This window comes from Salvia splendens, chromosome 9, assembly GCF_004379255.2.
Source record: "Salvia splendens isolate huo1 chromosome 9, SspV2, whole genome shotgun sequence".
In the NCBI taxonomy this organism is placed as follows: domain Eukaryota; kingdom Viridiplantae; phylum Streptophyta; class Magnoliopsida; order Lamiales; family Lamiaceae; genus Salvia; species Salvia splendens.
In genome coordinates this window covers 15,316,239-15,338,958 of record NC_056040.1, presented here as the reverse complement: position 1 = coordinate 15,338,958, position 22,720 = coordinate 15,316,239, and the positions used below count along the sequence as shown (strand labels likewise).

General features: G+C 42.1%; 2 protein-coding genes across 2 annotated transcripts; one reads left to right on the top strand and one right to left on the bottom strand.

Annotated features, from left to right (window-relative positions):
• The first annotated feature begins 3,395 nt into the window (after positions 1 to 3,395).
• Positions 3,396 to 11,907, top strand: LOC121747983 (V-type proton ATPase subunit a3-like). The gene is made up of 18 exons (XM_042142179.1): positions 3,396 to 3,680; positions 4,870 to 4,914; positions 5,422 to 5,544; positions 5,615 to 5,722; positions 6,372 to 6,482; positions 6,567 to 6,737; positions 7,252 to 7,389; positions 7,550 to 7,657; positions 7,787 to 7,894; positions 8,060 to 8,208; positions 8,505 to 8,658; positions 9,534 to 9,694; positions 9,768 to 9,974; positions 10,155 to 10,338; positions 10,468 to 10,548; positions 10,649 to 10,851; positions 11,119 to 11,178; positions 11,314 to 11,907. The coding sequence occupies exons 1-18, from the start codon at positions 3,534 to 3,536 to the stop codon at positions 11,516 to 11,518; spliced, it is 2,463 nt and encodes an 820-aa protein (XP_041998113.1). The 5' UTR covers positions 3,396 to 3,533; the 3' UTR covers positions 11,519 to 11,907.
• Positions 11,908 to 13,381: 1,474 nt separating this feature from the next.
• Positions 13,382 to 21,951, bottom strand: LOC121747784 (cysteine protease RD19A-like). Its single transcript, XM_042141895.1, has 4 exons — positions 21,435 to 21,951; positions 14,749 to 14,868; positions 13,955 to 14,201; positions 13,382 to 13,867 (listed from the first exon to the last, which is right to left on the bottom strand). Exons 1-4 carry the CDS (start codon positions 21,921 to 21,923, stop codon positions 13,593 to 13,595), a joined length of 1,131 nt encoding a protein of 376 aa, XP_041997829.1. The 5' UTR covers positions 21,924 to 21,951; the 3' UTR covers positions 13,382 to 13,592.
• Positions 21,952 to 22,720: the final 769 nt, after the last annotated feature.

Below are 22,720 nucleotides of genomic sequence, written 5' to 3'. Positions count from 1 at the left end.
CCAGCTAGATCTGAGGCATTCAAGGACACTGCAAAGTTATATAAGGTTGAGACTTCAAAGTTTTTGTGCATGGATGTGCCCACTAGGTGGAACTCGACATACCTTATGCTAGAGTCAGCATTGCCGTATGCGCCGGTGATGGCTCTCTTTGAGATAGTGAACTCAGCCTTTGTTCGAGATTTGAAGCAGAAGACACACAATAAGAAATCCATTGGTGTGCCTGAAGAGCTCGATTGGCATGAAGTAAGGAGGAAGTGTGGTTATCTCAAAAAGTTCCACAAGTTGACTGAAGAGGTCTCTGCCACCTCATATCCTACATGTCACACGTTCTTTAAGGAAATGTGTAGCATCTTCACTGTTATCAGACGCATGGAGGGACATGAGGATGAAGATATAAAGAGAATGTCCACAAGAATGAAGTCATGAAACATGTGCAATTATGTTTGAAGATAGTGTATGGGGATCGTCGGGCTGCAGAGTTGGTGTAAATGTTAAAAAAGTCAATGTATGACTTGTTTGAGTTGTACTAAATTGAGATGAATGTCAATTCAAATCAACCACCAACACCTGGATGTACAATTCAAACTACTATACCAGTAGATGATGATGGTTTTGAAGAGGTTTATTTATCTAGTTTGGTGACTATTGATGAAGAAGAGGAAGAGGAAGTGCTAGATCGGTCAGAGTTGACTTTGTACTTTGCAGAGAAACAATACAAGATGAATATAGTGGAGGTTAGTAATTTTGACATTCTGCAGTGATGGAAGTTAAAAACTCCCCGCTATCCCTTTCTATCTGAGATGACAAAAGATATATTGGCCATTCCGGCATCTAGCGTAGCTTCATAGTCAGCATTTAGTATGGCGGGGCGTGTTCTATCTCCTTTTAGAAGCTCTCTGAAAATGGTGGAAGCCCTCATATGTGCTAAAGATTGGTTGAGATCTAGTGGGAGTAGTGTTGGAAAATTTGAGATACAAACTTGTCGGGCGAAAAATTACACGGAAAATAACTGAACAAATTGCACGAAAAACTTGTAGAAAGTGGTAAGCCGAGTCGAGGAGTCCTCTTCTCGCAAGACGAGATACGCCCCGGTAATGCTCACGGTTTGGCGTGTCATCCCCAAAGATAAAACGGATCCATCTCTGAAGTAGCAGAGCTCTAGCGAACGGGAGTAAGGCGGGGGCAGAGCTTCGACGGGAAGATTATGCAGAGAGGGAGAGAGCGTGTATGCAAGAATGCTTGTGTATGTTCTGTATGGAATGCAATGGATGCATGCATATTTATAGGCCAAGTCCACCCGCAGGGGGCCAGGGGCATTGATGGAGTCAACAGCCATTATGTGTGTCATGATGGCTTGACTGTAACCGCTGGGGGTTATTGACTGGTGCACTAGCCATTGGGAGCTGAAGAGACACAACGCACCTGGACATGCTACATGACGGGATACACCATGGACCGTCGGGGTCCAACGGGGACCTTTTGTCTCCCGTTATGCGTCGGGGTCCAGCGGGGACCTTTTGTCTCCCGTTATGAGTCGGGGTCCAGCGGGAACATGACGTGGACCAGACCCGTGGGGGATAGCGTGGAGTTTGGGTGGTCTAAAAGGAATAAGCGGGGCTTGAACCACGCTCAATGACCAGCTCCAAAGAACAGCCCAAAGACCACCCAAAGACCAATTGCCAAGGCACAAGGCACACGGGGCACGGGTCACGGTGCGCGGCTCGCGGGCGGTGGCGGCGCGCGCGTGTGGACTCTGTCACCCGTCTTGTTCCACGATAATTATTACACATAATAATCCATCTTATTAAATACTTCATCAAAGAAGTTTATCATCCCCGATGTGGGATAATTAACACTTAGTTAATTAATCACTTACTTTTTCCATAGCTCATTTTTGACTTTATTGTGACCAACTTTAATATATTATTTCTCACTCAGCGGGAATCGGATTTGAGAAAATGAATATACTACGGTCATCTACTCGGAACGTAGATCGTCGCCATTGCATTTAATTTTACAAAATTAAATGTCTTGTAACATTTATTATTAATCAAAGTCGTTTGACCAAGTACGATTCCAACAAGTAGCATATTGATAGATGCGGAAGATGTATGCGACACGGTGATGGACAAAGAATACGAAGATGGTTAGTGATTTACTTATTTATTTTGGTAACATATACTCCCTCCGTCCCATAATAGATGTCACACTTTCCTTTTTAGTTTGTCCCATAAAAGATGTCACATTTCCTTTTTTGAAAAAAGTTCTTTCTCATATTAATATAAATATATTATTTTTTCTCTCCACTTAACACACAAAACAACTTTTCCTAAAATCCCGTGACATTCTCCAAGTGTACCATCTATTATTGAACTGAGGGAGTAAAATATTTTTTCCATTTATTAATTTATTTGTTTTTGGTAGTGGTGGAAGCTCTTCGAAAGGTTGGTATTGAGGTGTCGCCGGCTACAACTGAATCAAGTGCTCCGAGTGAAGTTCAAGTGACTTAGTCACTTGAGTATTATGTGTTGTCATTTTGAGATATTGTTTAATCCCTTTGGTTTGATTTGGATATTGTTAACATTGTTAAATTTTTTTTTGTTTTTAGACTTGGTATCATTGATTTGGAATTTTGGATGTTGTCGTTGGTTTTGATTTGGTTGTTTGAATTTTGTTTAAATATTATTGGAATGTTGGTTTTGGTCTTTTAGATATTATTTTCTTATTGGAATATTGGCCGTATACTAATTAGTATTTTGTTGTGTTGATTTTATTTTTTAGGTGTTATATTTTTTAGATCTTTATTGAATTATTATTTTTAGGTATTGGAATATTAGATGATAAATATTATTATCTTGTTGATTTGTATTTTTTGTGTGTTTATTTGAATTTTTAGGTATTAATTGCTATATTTCTAGATGTTGAATTATTTAAAAAGAAAATTAAAATGAAAACTATAAATCGGATCTGGTTCGTAACCGGAATCGGCCGGTTCTTACCCGGTCGGTTCCGAACCGGTTCCGGTTCTAGGATTCATGAAAATTTATAACTAGGTACCCGGTCAAACTGGACCGGATAGACCCGGATCCGGCCGGTTAAGCACCCCTACTAATTATGGCACAGTATTATTATAAAAAATTCACAATCAATAAATCGAATGATAACCCTAATTAGTGCAATAAAACATAGTAAAAAAAACCTTAATATTTTACGTTTTATGTCACTGGCCATGGCGATTTTAATTTAAATTTGAGGTAAAAAACTCATCCTAATTGAAGATGAATCGTGTGACGCGTGTGCTCAACTAAATGGAAGTAAAAAAAAACTAGAAAAGAATAAAAAATAAAAAATGCAAATAATATCAGCCAGCCAGCGAATCTGTTCTCTCTATCTCTGACGTGGATGTGTTGATCTATCATCTACTGCTCTTTGCAATTATTTATCATCCAACTCTAGCACGATTTTCTCTTCTCGATTTCTAGACAGGGGGGGAGAGAGAGAGAGAGAGAGATTGATTCGATCTGAGGTAGAAGATGGGGGAGCGGGAAGGGGGATGTTGTCCGCCGATGGATCTGATTCGCTCGGAGCCGATGCAGCTCGTGCAACTCATCATCCCCATCGAGTCCGCTCATCTCGCCGTGTCCTATCTCGGCGATCTCGGTCTTATTCAATTCAAAGACGTACGCGATTCTTAGTTTGATTCTTCTGTTGTTTCTTTAGCTCCAATTAATCTTATTGTGATTTTTTGTGGTAATGTGATGTGCATAGGGTTATGATTTTCGCGAATTTGGTATTATTAAACGAAGTATTGGCGAGGATTCTTCTTTGCTTGTTATTGTGTGAAGAGGAAGTACGGAAGATGTGTTTGTAATAACGTTATTGCTAACTTTAGACTAATGTGTTAGTTAATTGTGATGGTAGTTTTTGCTAAAGCAGCTAATTTATACTTTTGATTCTGCTAGGATTTATGATTTGACGTGAGGTATTGGATTTAGCTGGGTTTGGAATCAGAACAAAGTTGTATATAAGATACATGTTAATATCTGCATTGTTCAGCTTTTGTGTCGTTCCTTGTTTATTCTGTGACTTACCAAGTCCAAGTTCATGTTGGCATGTTTGGCATTGAGTGATTATTTATGTGCGCTTGAGCCTGTCAAAATTGCTTTCTGAGTTTGTTGATGCAGCAGGCCTGGGATGTCGATGATGATGTTGCCATCAAATAGTAGTTGGTTGGTTATTTCAGTTTTCGGTGTTAGGTTCAATCAAGTGTGGCACTTGATGTGTATTCTCTGTACTGATTAATTACTACTCTTGGATAATCTGATGTTCTACAAAATGAACCATATGACTCCCTCCGTTCCAAGATAATAGAGATGTTTCTTTTTGGCATGGAGATTAAGAAATAGCAGATGTTTAATGTGTTGAGTGGAGAGAAAATAAAGTAACATAGAGTATAAAATAGAGATGTGAAGAGAGAATAAATTGGGTGAGAGAAAAATGAAAAGACAATAAAGTAGGAGAGGAAATAAAGTAAGATAGATTGAATGAGTTAATTTTTACCAAAATAGAAATGACTCTTTTATGATGGAACATTGCAAATAGGAATACAACTCTATTAATGTGGAACGGAGGGAAAATCAGGATTACGAATGTAGGAATAAGGGAAGAGGGAAAACTATGCACTTAATTTTTATGAAGTACTTGCATAAGCCCCTGGTATGGGTATGCTTATCTTCTTACTGATCTCATTGGCCTGTGAATTTCTTTTCCATGTCAGTTTCTGTAAGAATTTATTTTGTATTTACTTTTTGTGAGCTTCCTTAGCCTTGTATCTCGAATCTTGATCACTGCCTTGCTGTCTTCTCTCAGCTAAATGCAGAAAAAAGTCCATTCCAGAGAACATATGCCATTCAGGTAAAGATTTATATCATGATATTAAGTGTTATACTCCTCCCATTTTTGATCAATTATCAACTATCAAGGATAGCATAGTCTATCACACTCAGCAAGTATGCATTTAGTAGTTGCTTGGTTTGCAATATGCCATGCACCAAATATATAGGCTTGCATTTTGTTTCTTGGATGTCAAGGGTTATACGTCATTTCATTCCGTTTGTTAGATCAAGGTCTAGAAAGTATAAACGATTATTATCTGTGAAATCACCAATTTTTTCCCAACTTATTTAAGGGAGGTGGCATCATTCAAGATAAACTTCAGTCCATCTTTTACACTTAGAAAAACAACACAAATTATAGAGTATCTTAACTTGGCTTCTACGATCTATAGAGTTGTATGTTGCGGTTCTTTCTGGCTGCCGCTGAAATTATTGCCAATACATGTTAGATTTTACTTTCTGCCTGAGCACATGTCTACCACTTGTAAAAGTTGAGTTGTTATTGATTTTTCTGTATCCGCTGAAGATTAAAAGATCTGGAGAAATGGCACGTAAGTTAAGATTTTTCCGCGACCAAATGTCAAAGGCTGGGTTGGTGGCTCAAGTGAGATCTTCAGGTGAAGCCATTGCCAATATAGATGACCTTGAGGTATCCTTAGCTTTTTGTAAATCCTTCCGTTAATTGAATATGTTTAACCTAGAGTATCATCTCATTTCAGGTTAAACTTGGAGATCTTGAGGCTGAGCTAGTTGAGATAAATGCAAATGGTGAAAAGTTACAGCGCTCCTACAATGAGCTAGCGGAGTACAAGCTTGTTCTGCAAAAGGTATTGCTTTATGTTTTCAGTTTCTTGTATTTTCTTCTCCATCTAATAACAAAAAGTATTTTGTATCACAAAGTACCTGTATCACATCTTTCTAGGTGTAACTCACTAGTTTGAATAAGGATACTTATAATTCCAACAAAATAATACCAGCTTCAGTTCTGGGAGAAAACTCTCTATTAATGTCAAAGAAAAGAGAACTTGGAAAATATCTCACATTTGATATTTCCTTACCCATTTTAGGTTCATTCCATCTGAAAGAAGCATTCAGATGGTCAAAGGTCTTAAATCTGCATAGGAGATATAGATGTTGGTTGAAGTTTGTGAACCACACTATATATAACAGATTAACAGTCCTGGACCATTAATGAATAATGGAGTCGATCTTTTCTACATGCATATTTTTCACTTGCAGATACTTCATTTACTAGATGCAGTACCAAGATTTAATCTGATCATCAAGTAGAACATTATCACATTTGTAAAATGAAGTACTCATGAGTTTTTCATGATTCGAATCTAAGTGTTTTTTTACCAATTCTGCTGTTTTATACCTTCCCCTATATCTTATTATGATCTTTTAGAAGAAAAGCATTCAACTCTCCCCTTAGCCGGCACCTATGCTGACACGATTGCTGTTTCATTTCCTTAGGCTGGTGAATTCTTTTCCTCTGCCCTTAGCAGTGCCGAGGCTCGTCAAAGGGAATACTCATCAAATCAGGGCGGGGAGGAATCCTTGGAAATTCCGCTGTTATCTGAGCAGGTACAGGCCTTGTAAACTGCATTTTCCCTTTAGAAAAAGGTATTTTCCCTCTGTTATGGTGATCAATGATGTTTTGTTTCACAGGAAACAACAGATTCATCCAAGCAAGTTCGCCTAGGATTTATCACTGGACTTGTTCCCAGGGAAAAGTCTATGGCATTTGAGAGGATTTTGTTCCGGGCTACTAGGGGTAATGTGTATCTGAAGCAGGTTGCTGTGGATGAGCCAGTTGTTGACCCAGTATCAGGGGATAAGGTATATTTAATTGACTCGTGTACCAGAACTAGTTCTGCAAGGCCTCGTGAATCTTCCAATGATGATTTTATTCTTGTCAGTTTTACTGATTAGTTAAATGCTTTGTTTCAACCCTACTCCAGGATTGAGATTTTACTTCTATCATGAATCAGCTCTAATAGTGTCTTTTCATCAGTTTCCAAATCTTACACTGAGCTGAACATTTGAGCCACATGCCTATGAGTTTCTAGAATCATTTATGACTGTATGTTAAGTGTGATAATGTTTTCACTTGAGCTCTTTTAGCAGCATATGCTTCTTGGTAGTGTCAATAAAGTCTTGTCACTTGCATGCAAAATTGATGTATTTTTTATCTGTTTAATGGAGTATTAAATATCTAAAACACTGATGCTGTTTTTCTCCTGGTACTTCATACCAATGCATGCATGTGAGACATTCTATTAACAAATAACAATTTACACACATGATAGAAGGATGATTTGCAGAGAACTAATTTTTGTATCTTATGGTATAGGTTGAAAAAAATGTATTCGCAGTTTTCTTTTCTGGGGAAAGGGCGAAAAACAAAATCCTTAAAATATGTGAGGCATTTGGAGCAAATAGATACTCTTTTAGTGAGGATGTCACCAAGCAGTCTCAATTGATCACCGAGGTATCTGATTTCGTAATATTATTGCCAAAAAAAAGAAACAAGCTGCTTTAGTTCTTTACTGCACTCAGTTACTAACCTTGTTCTGTATGTCTGTATCATTAACTAGTTTTATAATTATCCCCTCTTCTGATATCTAAACCTTTTTCTTCTGCTGCTTTAGGTCTCTGGGAGGCTAGCAGAGCTAAAGACTACAATAGATGCAGGACTTGTTCATCGGGGAAACTTACTTCAAACTATTGGAGAACAGTTCGAGCAGTGGAATGTCTTGGTATGACACATTATTTAGCTGAAGTGTTGAACTGATGAACGCCCCCCTTAACCGAAATCATAGCTCTTCATCTTTTTTATGAGTTAATGGTGCGTTGTGCAAACATTAAATCTTTTTATGTTTGTAAAGGTGAGGAAGGAAAAAGCCATTTATCACACTCTGAATATGCTCAGTATGGATGTGACCAAGAAATGCCTGGTAGCAGAAGGATGGAGTCCTATTTTTGCAACAAAACAGGTACATAACCTTTTCTTCTAAACCAACCCCTTCTTTGGTCAGGGGACATAGTTCCATGGAAGTGGTAATCTATCATTGATTCACAAAGCTTGTTCTTAATGTCTAATTTGGAATTTTGAAATCTGGACAATTTTGCTAAATATGGAAATTTTTCCTTTTGTGTAGATCCAGGATGCGTTACACCATGCAACACATGATTGCAATTCTCAAGTTGAGGCTATTTTTCAAGTCTTGCATACACGTGAAATGCCCCCAACTTATTTCCGGACAAACAAATTCACTACAGCTTTCCAGGAGATAGTTGATGCTTATGGGTGAGTTTTTTGCTAAAGATTCTGTCGTTGATAGTGGACTACCTCTTAAACTTGAAATACTGCTTCAAATCAAATGTGCTGGTTAATACAACTACCCTAGAAACACTGCCCTGGTCAATCTTGCTACTACATAAAGTATATCATTAAAACGCTGGTGTTTGGTTCTCAAACTTGAAATTTTAAGTTGACTAGCAGTCATATAGTTTTAGTTGTTTTTCTTCACACATACATATATGTATGCATATATATACAGTACAATACAGTTATTATCTGGCTATTTCATTGTCTCATGGCAGAGTGGCCAAGTATCAGGAAGCAAATCCTGGTGTATTCACCATTGTCACTTTCCCATTTCTTTTTGCGGTCATGTTTGGGGACTGGGGCCATGGTATATGCCTTCTACTTGCTACATTATTTTTTATCGTCAGAGAAAAAAAGCTCTCCAGTCAGGTATGTTCATGTTCTTCTGAGTTATCTTTTGAAAAAAAAATCTCCCTTTGTCCACGAAAAACATGACTACGTCTCCATTTTTTCTATCCTCCAAAAACATGCCTAATTCTATTTTTGGACGCTACCCCAGTGACCCACAAAAATCTCCTTCATTATCAACCTCTATTTATCCAAATACTTACACAACTACCACTCTTGGGCCAACCACTAAACCCTTCATTCGCTCACAAATATTATTATAAAATAATGTGGGACCCTCCTCCACTCACAAACACTCAACCAAAATTATTAAAACCCATGCCACTAAACGTTAGTCGTGTTTTTTGTGGAAGGAGTGAGTATATTTTATGTTTTTCTTTAGCAGCAGCAACCTGTATAGCAGTTACATTCGTTGTTTTGTTGTCTGCTATTCTCTAGCTGAATGCACCATTTCACTTTATTTTTAATGCATCAGCTGTTTCTTTTTTTTTTGTTGGTCAGCATGATATAACACAGTACTTGATGATTGCCTTAACATTAGACTCTGCAAATCTGTAGTTTGTTTATAATCTGCCGTATTGATCCTGATACCTGATTAACTGTGTTTTTAATAAAATTTAAAAGGTAAGTTACTTTTGTGCGCTGGTGTTGCTTAGATGTTTTGGAACTTAGAACAACTCTGACTAATACCCGAGTGTTCAGCTACTCTGCAAACTACCTTTGGGGAATTTTTGTTTGAGTCCATAAAGAATGGTGTTTAAATTCTTATATAATCAATGAATACTTTTCATGGAGATCAATAAATGATTTAGAAAAATCCTTATTTCAGCCTCGAATATTTTGGTGTTATTCTACTACAGCCACTTTTATGAATTATATTATACCATATGATGCAGAAACTTGGGGACATCATGGAAATGGCATTTGGTGGACGTTATGTAATTGTGTTGATGTCGCTGTTCTCAATTTACACTGGATTAATCTATAATGAGTTTTTCTCCGTGCCATTTGAATTATTTGCTCCGTCGGCTTATGTATGCCGCGATGCAACTTGCAGGTATCTGACTGACCTCGAATCTTTTATGCTCTGTTGCATGCTCCCTCTTGTGTGCTGAACTTTCTTATTGCAGTGAGGCATCCACTATTGGCTTGATCAAAGGACGAGACACTTATCCATTTGGAGTGGATCCTGCTTGGCATGGTTCACGTAGTGAGCTTCCATTCCTGAACTCACTTAAAATGAAAATGTCCATATTGCTTGGAGTTGCCCAGATGAACCTGGGAATAATATTGAGCTATTTTAATGCCCTCTTCTTCAAGAATAGCATAAACACATGGTAAGTTTAATACCCTGTTTTTCCTGATAACTTTTTCATTGATTAGATATAAGATCACTGGGATCTATATGTACCCTTTTCTATTAGTTATTCTGAAACACAAATAGTGTAACTATTGTACGTCGAAGTATCATTTTCTTATTACTCCCATTCCCATTCCCATTCCCATTCCCATTCCAGGTTCCAATTTGTTCCCCAGATGATATTCTTGAATAGCCTGTTTGGCTATCTTTCTCTCCTTATCATTGTCAAGTGGTGTACTGGATCCCAAGCTGATTTATACCATGTGATGATCTACATGTTTCTGAGTCCTACGGATGACCTCGGTGAAAACCAGCTTTTTCCTGGTCAGAAGACGTTGCAGGTTGTTTTTTTTTTAATTGGAAAAGAAAAAAACTGTGGATTATATATTCATTTTATATTACATCAAATGTGTCGGAAGCTTTTGTATTTCCCACTTCTTTGACTATGTGAAGCCAATTTCACCTATCAGATGGTGCTATTGCTATTGGCTCTTGTGTCTGTCCCATGGATGCTGCTTCCAAAGCCTTTCCTTCTGAAGATGCAACATGAGGTATGCAATTTCTGACTTTCTTATGTTATTTTCCCACTAATCATTGTAGCATTTTATATATCAGTTCATTTTACCTTCCTTTTATCGTTTTGCCTCTCAGAGGCACCAGGGAGAGGCCTATGCACCCCTTCCAGGTGCAGAGGAGTCTTTGCAATCAGGGGCAAACCATAACGATGGCCATGGTCATGGTCATGAGGAGTTTGAGTTCAGTGAAGTTTTTGTACATCAGCTTATACACACTATCGAATTTGTTCTTGGAGCAGTGTCAAATACAGCTTCCTATCTTCGTTTGTGGGCACTCAGGTATGTAAATGAGTTTGCAACCTTGAAATAATACGGGAACAAGTAATTTCAGTTTGTGCCAGAAGCTAAGACTTTCTTTATTTCTTCCCTTCAATTTTGAGTTTTTCAAGATTTAGGATTACCATAAATCAATATTCTTTATTGAACAAATGCAAGGAGGAAAGCATCTCCATTCCTCTCTCCCTTAATACTAAACTTTGCAGATAACCATACTGAATATCACTCAATGTTCTCATTATAACGCTCCTTTTTCCTTCGTGATTTCAGCCTTGCGCACTCTGAGTTATCCGTTGTGTTCTATGAGAAAGTTCTCCTTCTTGCATGGGGGTGAGTTAATTTCTTTCATTGACATCTCTATAAAGTCTTATGGATGTTTATACCATTTCAATATTTGCATTATTATGTACACTCTAATTTTTATTTTTCTGACTAAGAAACTGATGAATGTTTGAACATGTGCAGATATAACAATATATTCATCCTTATAATCGGCATTATTATCTTTATTTGTGCCACTGTTGGCGTACTCTTGGTGATGGAAACTTTGAGTGCCTTCTTGCACGCGCTGAGACTTCACTGGGTCGAGTTCCAAAACAAGTTTTACGAGGGTGACGGTTACAAGTTCTATCCATTCTCGTTCTTTGTGCTCGATACGGAAGAGGAATGAGAGTATTCATAAAAAGGAATAAAGATTTGGTGTTTGAATTTGCGTGAATGTTGATGCTTGTTGATTCTTTCACCTGGTGTCGTGCATAGAGAGAGAGAGATAGAAGTTGGTAATACTTTCAGATTGCCTCCCTACATGACTTTCTGTCCCTCGTATTTGTCGTTGAGAGGAATAAGCAGGCTTATTTTGTAGCCTGTATTTACTTATGAAGAAGAGTATGGTGTAATTTTATTACTACTATTATTTGTTTTATTTATTCAGCTTAGCACGAGAATCTCCATGTGTATTGCAGAATGGAGTATTAATCTATGCCTATTGATTGTATCCTTTAATTCCGACTTTTGTAGATAAATTTTCTCCCAATTCAAATCTCAAGAGGTTTTCCAAAATTTGTTTAGTTTCGTTGCCCTTTCACCTTAATAAATAATATGTACGTACTTGACTAATATTGTAAAGCCACATCACATGTATACTTATGTCTCAGCTTGTAAAATTGAAATACTTCATCTTCATTGCCTATCGCAACTTATCAAAGGCACTTGCTTTATTAGTCCAAATTAGGAAAGGAAAAAAAAACGAATATGAGTCGCAATCCAATCCAAAAGTTTGTCTTTTAGTATTTAATTGTTGGTCTACAATCGCTGTAATAGCAGTTGCGAACTGCGATGTAGCATCCACCATCTACAAGGGGCGTATGGTAGCCACCACAATTATTAACATGTTTTCATGGTTAATGGGATTTCTTGATTTGGTGGATAGGATAGTAGGCTGTTTGGTTCAGCCCATGTAGGATGTTTGGGCTTATTTCCAGCGTTTGGTTCAACAAGAGAGTGAAGGAAACAAAATGCCATCTGACTAAATTACCCTCTCAGGTCTGGGGTCTGATTAGCGTCGCACACCCCATCTGACCAACAGATCGAAATCCAATAAACCTCAAATTCGAACTAATACGGCAGTAAGAAAATGCAACTTAGATGCACAAACTAGCTTTTGGTAGATGCACAACAATCTATCCAAAAATGAGTAACAATGGTTTTTGCAGGACGAAATGAATAATGCAATTCAGCCTTATCGAAGACAAATTAGCAAAATTGGCACAAATGCAGAACGAATGCAACATCACAACCAGACTAAATCCATATTCAAAACATAAACCAACAGATCGCCCTTCCAAAAACTGCAATTCGACAGTGCAAATTACTAAGCTACAGATGCAGAAACTAATTGGTTCAAATCGGACCCAATTCAAACATCAACACCAAATACATCTTCACTGTATAAACAAACAGATCGAACAACAAAACACTACAAATAGACATACCAGGACGAAGGTAATACGACGGAACCGGAAATAAAATGAGTTGGAGACCGGCGAAGTCGCGACGACGGAATTTGAGCTGCCAAGGGTAACCAAAATGAGAGGAAGAACCGACTTCGGAGGGCAAATTGGTACAATTGTGCAGTTTTCAGCCTAATCGACGGACGCCCAAATCTAATACCAGCTCCTCACCTTGATAGAGTTGACACAGATTCACCGATAGTAGTCTATGTAAGGCTGAAACCCGGCGGATGATTCCCGAGTTGGCCGTTTGGTGTTCGGCGTACCAAACGGTGGAATAGGCATGTTGGAATTGGGGTTTCACTCCATTTCAAGGCTACCAGACAAGCCCTAAAACACAAGGCTTTTTTCACCTGATTTCCGTGTTCTAACGATTTATTTATTGGTTTAAAGCCAGACTTCAAGTATTTTCTTATGCATTCTTTTCTATTTTCTTTGTGAATTTAATGTATAAACGTTGTATGTGGTGAGTAAATCGGCTCCCCTGCTTCACGAACGAAATGTCGCAACAGTGGACGGCAGTGTACTTCAACATTTCAAAGCATACAAATTAATAGTCACGATGCATAGTTGCAACCAATAGTTTATAAATAAACATACGATTGATTTATAAAATTATAAAAAATGAGTTGTACTTTTCCCCAAATGGTAAACAAATGCAGATGAAGCACACTTCTTTATGTACATGAACGAGGTGAAACTTTAATGTACCTCGAAGCAATGCATCTCTCTCTCCTACTTTGAGCTGCTCACAGCTGCAACAGTTGAAACCATGGAATCCACCCCACAAATATTGTGGCCTCGGCAGATTTTGTAGTATCCATTCTCTCCCCAATTCTCTCCCCAAGAGTTCTTTATAATCCAATATGGTTTCTCCTTCAACCGGATGGGAGCATAGCCAGCCTCACCATACCCAACCAGCAGCACCCCATGATCCAATCGCTTTGAGCAGATGTATGGGCATGACACTCCTCCAACATAAGTCTGCATGAAAACTGCATTGATAGCAACTGCATCCAAGGAGAAATGATATCACTCTCAGAAAACATTAGTGCACCTAGTTGATACTAATTGCATCTATAGTAGAGAATAGATACCTGCAAGAGGACCGTTTTTTACAAGATTTGCTGCGATTTGATCTTCATCAAGCGATACTACACTGAAGTTGGCAACCTTTGCGACAACTTTGCTCTTTTCGAATTTGCAAGTTCCACGATCTGTTCCAGTGTATGGATAGTCTTCTTCTCTCATGAGTCCACCAGCTTTGAGTGTGTATTCAAAAGCACTGTTCATCAATCCACCGTTGCACCCTGAGTCACATGAATTTTTGTCTTCTGGATCACACTGCAGATTCCAAACTAGATGCGTCATAACATAGCCTCTTCAAAAAGAAACATTTAACTATTATGCTTCAGAAACAAATTATGTGGTCCCAATCTAATATTCCGCATTCTTCTTCCAATAAATTACTTGTCAACTGAACCCACTGAACACCATCAGACTCCTAACTGATTTTTCTTACCGGTAACAAATCTTATACGTATGAAATAGTACAACAAAGGTTTTAAAACAGTACTCAGAAGCAATCATAGCAGATCCATTCATAAGGGACCTGCTAGACACTATCCACACATAAACCTCAGATAATCATACAACAATAAAATGAACAAACTGATGAAGGATTCTCTACGTAGCACGCATCTTGCCTGATCAGCTAATCTAATATTTCCAGACCTTTAAATATTCAACAAATAGCATAACATACCATGATTAGTCCACTAAATTATTTTAAACTACAGTAACTGTGACTTCAAACGGATACTAGCAACCAGGCATACCAAATGCAACTAAATCATTAAAAATCCGACCAAAAAAAGCAAGGAAAACAAACCTCATGATCACATTCTACAAGCTGCTGTTCGCTGAGGCTCACAAGCTTCCCTGTTGCGAGGTAGTTGGCACCCTCCAATGCTCCTGTTGTGCTAAACGACCAGCATGATCCACAGGAACCCTGGGAGACATTCACTCAGAATTTAGAACAACCACAACACTCATAAACCGAGGCCTCTAAAAACCATCACATCCAAAAACTAACAGAGTTCATCATCACCAAAAAAAAGTGACTTCCATAAGGTTAGAGAATCAATTAGAGAATGTGATTTTGGATAAGAAGTACACAGCCAGGAGCACGCAATTCAGAAGATACTGTAGCATTGTCTAAATCTGCACCCGGTGCTCTTTATCCTTCAAATCGAACAGAAAGTTTCTATCTAGAGATAAATCTCCATCATGCTCGGCTACGATTGTGTTAAGAGGCCAACTCTTAACGAAGAACAGCTTGTCTTTAACATACACAACACACCAAATCCGGCGCCCCGATCGTTGGGGTCGGCGGCTGAATCACGAGGCTGGCGCGGAGGTATTCTCTCCGTCGGCAGCGATGAAGGTTCGATTGAGTATTGCGCAAGTTATGAGGGCAAAATAATTCTTCATTGATTGAGACGGAATTAGTGAAAGCCCTATTTAAATACTAAAACCCTAGGGTTGGTTCGACCTAATCCTATACGTCGGGAAAGAACCAACAAAGAAAACCCGACGGAGCTTATAACATGCTCGACCCAATAACAATTTGAATTGCAGAAATAAATAAACAAAGAAATACGTAAAGGAAATAAATAAAAAATGGTCTCTAGCACTTCATTCACGCCTTTCGTCGAGCATCTGGGTCGCTACTTGGAGACGTAGTCTTTGTAGCGCCCAGGTTTCTTGATCTCCCTCCTTGGTCGTGACTTAATCCCCGCGATGATGTTGTCGACCTCCTCAGCTCCTTCAGGCTGCTCTCCCAATCCCCCACTGGCCGACGGCTCTTCTTCAATAGATGTGGGTGAAGTAGGCCGAGTTATAGGTGGCTCGGCCTCCTCGACGTCGGTTGCTGCCTCTGAGACTCGTGAGTTCGACGAGCTCGTAACAACTCCCCCCTCCTTAGAAACTTCCTTGTCCTCAAGGGGGATGGTAGGATACTGCTTCATCAGTTCAGCCAACGGTTCCCAAGACGGAGAGTCCGTCCCATCCGACCAACGAACTAAAACATGTTCTACAGCCGCCCCTTTGTGCCACATTATCTTCGAATCCACAATAGCCACTGGTTTGGCGATCGGTCTATTCCCTATGAATGTCTCCGGGAGGGGAACGACCGGGTCGTCCTTGACGAATGCTCGCAGCAGGCTGACATGGAACACGTTATGAATGCGGCTTCCCTCTGGCAATCTCAGCTTATAAGCTACCGGTCCAATCCTCTGCACTACTTCAAACGGACCGTAAAATCGCTTAGCTAGCTTTGCCGAGAGCGGTTTTGCCACAGAGTGTTGCCGATACGGTTGTAGTTTCAGCCACACAAAATCACCCACTTCAAACTCGATGTGGCGCCGGTGCTTGTTCGCCGATGCCGTCATTCGCTGTTGTGAACTAGTCAGGTTTTTGCGCAACTCCACGAGGAGCTCGCCCCTCTCCTTGATTAAATCAGCTTCGCTCGGTGGTGTTTTTGCTGACGGAACCGCCGCCACTAGCAACGGAGGTTCTCGGCCATACAATGCTCTAAACGGCGAGGTGCCCAACCCCGCGTGATGGAAGCAGTTCAGCGCCAGTTCGGCCCACGGAAGGAAGTTCGACCATGTTGAAGGCTTGTCCGATGTAAAAGCCCTGAGATACTGTTCCAGACCTTTGTTACGACTCTCCGTTTGGCCATCCGACTGAGGGTGATATGCCGTGGTAAAATGTAATTTGGTTCCACTGAGGCGTAGTATTTCCTCCCATACCGCGTTGAGAAACACGGAATCCCTGTCCGACACCAATGTTTTAGGGAAACCGTGGTGGCGGACAACCGTATTCACGAATAGGTGGGCCACCCGCAATGCGTCAAAACGAGTGGGCAAGGCCGCGAAGTGAGCATACTTGGATAGTCTATCAATCACCACCATAATAGTGGTGTACCCTCGTGACTGTGGAAGACCCGTGATGAAATCCATGGATACATCGTCCCACACTTGAGACGGAACTGGTAAGGGTTGTAAGAGGCCCGCCGGCCGTTGTGTCGAGTACTTAGTTGATTGGCATACCGCACATGAGTCGACAAACTTCCGAACGTCCTTTCTCATTTTCGGCCAATAGAACCCCGCCGCCAATAAACGCCAGGTGCGCTCATGACCGGGGTGGCCCGCTATTGGCGTACAATGGTGTTCCTCCATGAGCAGCCTCTTCAACTTTGATGCCTCGCCAACCATGATCCGTCTATTAAAATAAATCAAGCCATCCGCGACGGCAAACTGAGGGGGAGCTGTTCCCGATTTAATCTGTGATGTGAGCTCCACCAATTCAGGTTGGGATGCCGTTTCCCTCCTTAAGTGATCGAGCAGCGTCGGTATCGGTTGGGCGACAGTGGCTAGACATGCGGCGTCCGCCGCCTGGGCCGCCTGATCTGGGTCTGCATTGGCGTCAATTTCCTGCGGCATATGCGTAGGATCCTCGTCCTCCCTTCTGGACAGAGCATCGGCTGCTCTATTCAATGCGCCCTTTTTGTACTCTATACGGAAGTTATATCCCATCAACTTTCGAACATATAGTTGTTGGTCCGGAGTTTGAACCACCTGTTGCAACAATTCTTTCAAGCTCTTCTGGTCGCTTCGGATTACAAATTCCCGTCCTAGCAAATACTGTCGCCATTTTTGAACAGCCTCCACAATTGCGTAAAACTCTTTATGGTAAGTAGAGGCGACTCTGCGGCGCGGTCCCAACTTGCGACTGAAATACGCGATGGGATGGCCCTCTTGCATTAACACTGCTCCTATCCCCGTGTCCGAAGCATCCGTATCCACATAAAAAGTTTTTGAAAAATCCGGGAGACGGAGGACTGGAGTCGACGACATTGCTGATTTCAACGCCAAGAAAGCCTCGGTTGCGGCTTGGGTCCATACAAAGGATTCTTTCTTAAGTAAATCCGTCAGCGGTGCTGCGATAACAGCGTAATTGGCTACAAATCGTCTGTAGTATCCGGTTAGGCCCAAGAACCCCCGGAGCTGTTTAACATTCTTGGGACTGGGCCACGCTGTCATTGCTTCAATTTTTTTATGGTCTGCCTTTAATGTTTCATCTGCAATTAAATGTCCCAAGTACTCAACAGTGGTGCAGCAAAACGAGCATTTGGATAATTTCACAAAAAATTGATTTGTGCTAAGGAGCGATAGTACCTCGGACAGATGTTCGCAGTGAGACTCCAAAGTGGGGCTGTACACCAAAATATCATCAAAAAATACAATCACACTTCGTCGCAGAAACGGTTGGAAAATGTTGTTCATTGCTGCTTGAAAAGTTGACGGGGCGTTTGTAAGACCGAATGGCATAACCAAGAATTCAAAGTGACCGTCGTGAGTCCGAAAGGCAGTTTTAAATATATCGGACTCGTGCATACGAATCTGGTGGTATCCCGAACGTAGATCGAGCTTGGTGAAGAATTTCGCCTTTCCCAATTCATCAAATAATTCATCCGCAGTCGGAATAGGAAACTGGTCGGGTACCGTCGCCATGTTCAAAGCACGGTAATCTATGCAAAAACGGAAAGTTCCATCCTTTTTTCGAATGAGGACTGGTGAGGAGAAAGGGCTCTGGCTGTGTTGGATAATGCCTTGAGCTAGCATCTCCTTAACTTGACGTTCGATTTCATTTTTCTGGAAGTACGGGTAGCGATACGGTCGAACATTGACCGGTTTAGAACCCGGCAGCAGATGTATTCTGTGGTCAAAAGGTCGGGCCGGGGGCATGCTGCAGGGTATATCAAATACGGCCTTATGAGCCTCAAGCACACGCCGAAAATCATCTGGCAGGTCCCCCGGGAATTCGGCGTCCCGAGCTGGAGCGGGCGATGTGGTCTCTTCCGGCTCTAAAGCGATGATTTCATAAAATTCATGAGACGTAGAGCACGTCGCTAACATCGCCAGAGAATGCAGCGAGATCTGCTGTGGTCCGGGTCTGCTTCCTTGTATCAACACCGATACCCCACCTCTCTGGAACTCCAAAGTCTTACCTACAAAGTCAGCAGATATACGACCCAACGACTCCAGCCAATCCATGCCGAGTATCACATCCCATCCATGTACATCGAGAATGTGTAAATCCGTCAAAAAATCAGTACCTTGTATCGCCAGCTTGGTTCTCCTAGAAATGTGGGAACAAATGAGTGACGCACCGTTTCCTACATACACCCGGAAAGGGCGAATACGCGATAGTTGGAGCTGCAGGCTCTCCGCGAACCGAGAGTGGAGGATATTATGAGTACTCCCTGTGTCTATCAAAATACGCACCTTGGTAACGCCTATATCTCCCACGACCTGGAAGGGGATAGAGCGATTTCCCCCGGTAAGTGAATGGAGGTGTGAAATATCCTCCGTAATCAATTCTTCCTCGTGCGGCTGTTCGTCCATGGCCTGATCGCTGGCCTCCCATTCAGCGTCACCAACATAACACAGTATTCGTGCCGCACACACATGGCCCGACGTATATTTCTCCGGGCAGTGCCAACACAGCCCTTTTCTCGAACGTTCCGACTTCTCTGCATTCGATACCCGGATCGGCGTCACCCGAGGGCGCTCTGGCTCCAGACTTGGCTGACTCGGTTTCGGCACCAGGGTCGAACCGGCTGCCTGTGCGGGTGGGGGCAGTGGTTGACGGGTGTCCTTCGCCGGCCATTGACGTCTCTGCGAAGACGACGTCTGTTGATATCTGTGGTCCTGATTCGCAGCTAATCGCAAGGCTAGCGCCATCGCTTCGGCCAAGGATTGTGGCTGCTGTAACTCCACCTTCTCCTGAATGGGCATTTTAAGACCTTCAATAAACACGGGAAGCAATATATAATCGGGTACCCCTTCCACCCGATTCAGATATTTCTCAAATGTGTCGTGACATTCTGCTACCGTTCCTGTTTGCACCAACTTGGCCAAGGGGCCAATATAATTCCTGAAGCTCTGCGGATCAAACCGGTGGCGGACATCCTCTAGAAAGTCGGGCCACGTGACAAAGCAGTTGTTATTTCTGTAGTTAAATATCCATTCCGCAGCCGGAGGGTCAAAGAGCATCACCGCGTAGTGCAGACGATCCTCCTCTGGCATCATTATATGATCGAAATAATACTCGACTCTCGAAATCCAATTTGAGGCGTCTGATCCATCGAAATGAGGTGCGCGCATCTTTACTCCCTGATGCGCCTCCTGACCATACGTGTACTGGGCCCTTTCCCTGGCAAATGGGGGGTCCCAACATGACGTGCGACGTCGCTGATCATGCCCTCCCCGTTGACGTGCCCCCGGTGGATCCCAACTGGATATCCGAGGCTGATATGGGACGACTCTATCGTCGAACGCCCCATCATGTCGCCAATCGACCCTTCTCCATGCCTCATCCCGACGGGTGAGGCTGCCCCGGCGGCCTCCCCTTCCGCCTCTCCTGTCACCGAACCCTAATTGGCGTTGACGAGGATTCGGTACTCGTTGTCCCCCATCGAACTCTCTATATTCTGCGTATTCCCGATCATCCCCATCCAATTCCTCCTCCGCGAAATCTATATCCCTGGATCGTGGCAACTCCAGATTATCCACCCTAACCTCCAATTGATCAAAACGTGCCATGATCCGATCGAAACCCTGGGTGATCGGGTCAACCCCACCTGAACCATTCCCCTGGCGACCCGCTGCAGACGGATCCCCCCTAGGCGGTGGGCGGGAAGATTCTCCTCCGTCACGGCGAATTCCCAACGGTGGCCGTCGTGTTGAACCGCGCACCAGTTCCTGTGCGTTCCCCCCAGTCAGAACCGGCGGAGATCTCTGTACTTCCTCCACTGTATCCATGAGTTCCATGTGAAAGCACCAGTTTGTTAAGAGGCCAACTCTTAACGAAGAACAACTTGTCTTTAACGTACACAACACACCAAATCCGGCGCCCCGATCGTTGGGGTCGGCGGCTGAATCACGAGGCTGGCGCGGAGGTATTCTCTCCGTCGGCAGCGATGAAGGTTCGATTGAGTATTGCGCAAGTTATGAGGGCAAAATAATTCTTCATTGATTGAGACGGAATTAGTGAAAGCCCTATTTAAATACTAAAACCCTAGGGTTGGTTCGACCTAATCCTATACGTCGGGAAAGAACCAACAAAGAAAACCCGACGGAGCTTATAACATGCTCGACCCAATAACAATTTGAATTGCAGAAATAAATAAACAAAGAAATACGTAAAGGAAATAAATAAAAAAAGGTCTCTAGCACTTCATTCACGCCTTTCGTCGAGCATCTGGGTCGCTACTTGGAGACGTAGTCTTTGTAGCGCCCAGGTTTCTTGATCTCCCTCCTTGGTCGTGACTTAATCCCCGCGATGATGTTGTCGACCTACTGGCCGAGTTATAGGTGGCTCGGCCTCCTCGACGTCGGTTGCTGCCTCTGAGACTCGTGAGTTCGACGAGCTCGTAACAGATTGCTCAACATCCGAAACTCGAAAAAAAATCAGAAAGTGCAAACGAAAACCTAATTTGGTACATACCTGATTCTTCACCGCTGTAACAGCACCGTGATCTCTCCAATCGAAGTCCTTAGGCAAATAATTGGTAGGCAAAACCGGCGCCTCTTGAGCGTCGGACGGTAGGCGGAGCCTCCTGTTGATTCCGAGGAATCTGTTCCGGAACTCACGCGGCGTGAGATCGGAGAACTGCGTAACGCCGTGAACGGCTGAAGGATCGAGCTTCTGGTGCCGGCTAGCGCGGCGGAGGTTAGCCTTGAATACCGAGAACCTGTGATCGTGCTCCTCTTGCGAAGCGTACGACTTGCTGAATTTACTCTTAAATATAGTGAAATGGTGGTCGGCGTTCAGCAACTCGTTATCGCCAGCGACAGCGCCGTCGCCGTGGTCCACCACTTGACGGATCAGGGGATCGTTGCTATCCAAATTGCCGCTGTCGACAGCGGCGGAATAACAACACGACACAACGATGAGGAGAGAGGAGAGAAAAAGGAGAGGAAAGCGTAAAGCCATGGCAAAATCGGTCGAGTCTACCTTCTTTTCTAAATGCGTGTAGATATCAAAAATAACGGGAAGGAGGTGGGAAAACCAATGAGGATAAGACATGTGGTGAAATTTGATTGGGTAGTGGGGGAGTTGCGTCTTGGGCAGGTCACTGCACGCTGTTCCACCATCACGCAATTAAGAGCATCCACAACCGTGCTCTTGCCAGCGGTATGGTTGTGAGCCCGACCCCATTTTTTCTGTCTTTTCTCTGGCAAGAGCACAACACCCATAGCTGTGCTTTTCCGCAAGGACGAACACAATTAATTTAAAATTCAATTACACAAAAACATTTCCATAATACTAAAATTCATTAAAAAACCACAATAAATATTACAAATTACAAATAAAATAAAAAAGACATAATTAAAATCCTAAAAATTAAAATTACATAATTAAAATCATAAAAATTAAAAATTACATAATTAAAAAACTAAAAATTAAAAATTACATAATTAAACTCCTAAAAATTAAAAATTACATGATTATTGGTTAATATTACCCGAGTAAGACTACGCATCCGGCGGCACCAACCCCAATTATTTTTTGAGACCCAATATCATGTCCTCGTGCGTTTGAAGTTGCGTGGGGGTCATAGTTGACCTATCGGCCATATTGAGTTGGGCAAAAGGGCCCACAACGAGTTGTTCGGGGGTGAAGGTGGAACATAAGGTGCGGGTTCGGGGGCGGGGGCAGATGGAGTCGCGGCGCGACGGCGTTCGGCCGCCGCCTTCTTCCTTCCTTGCGGTCGGCGTCGGGGAACCGCT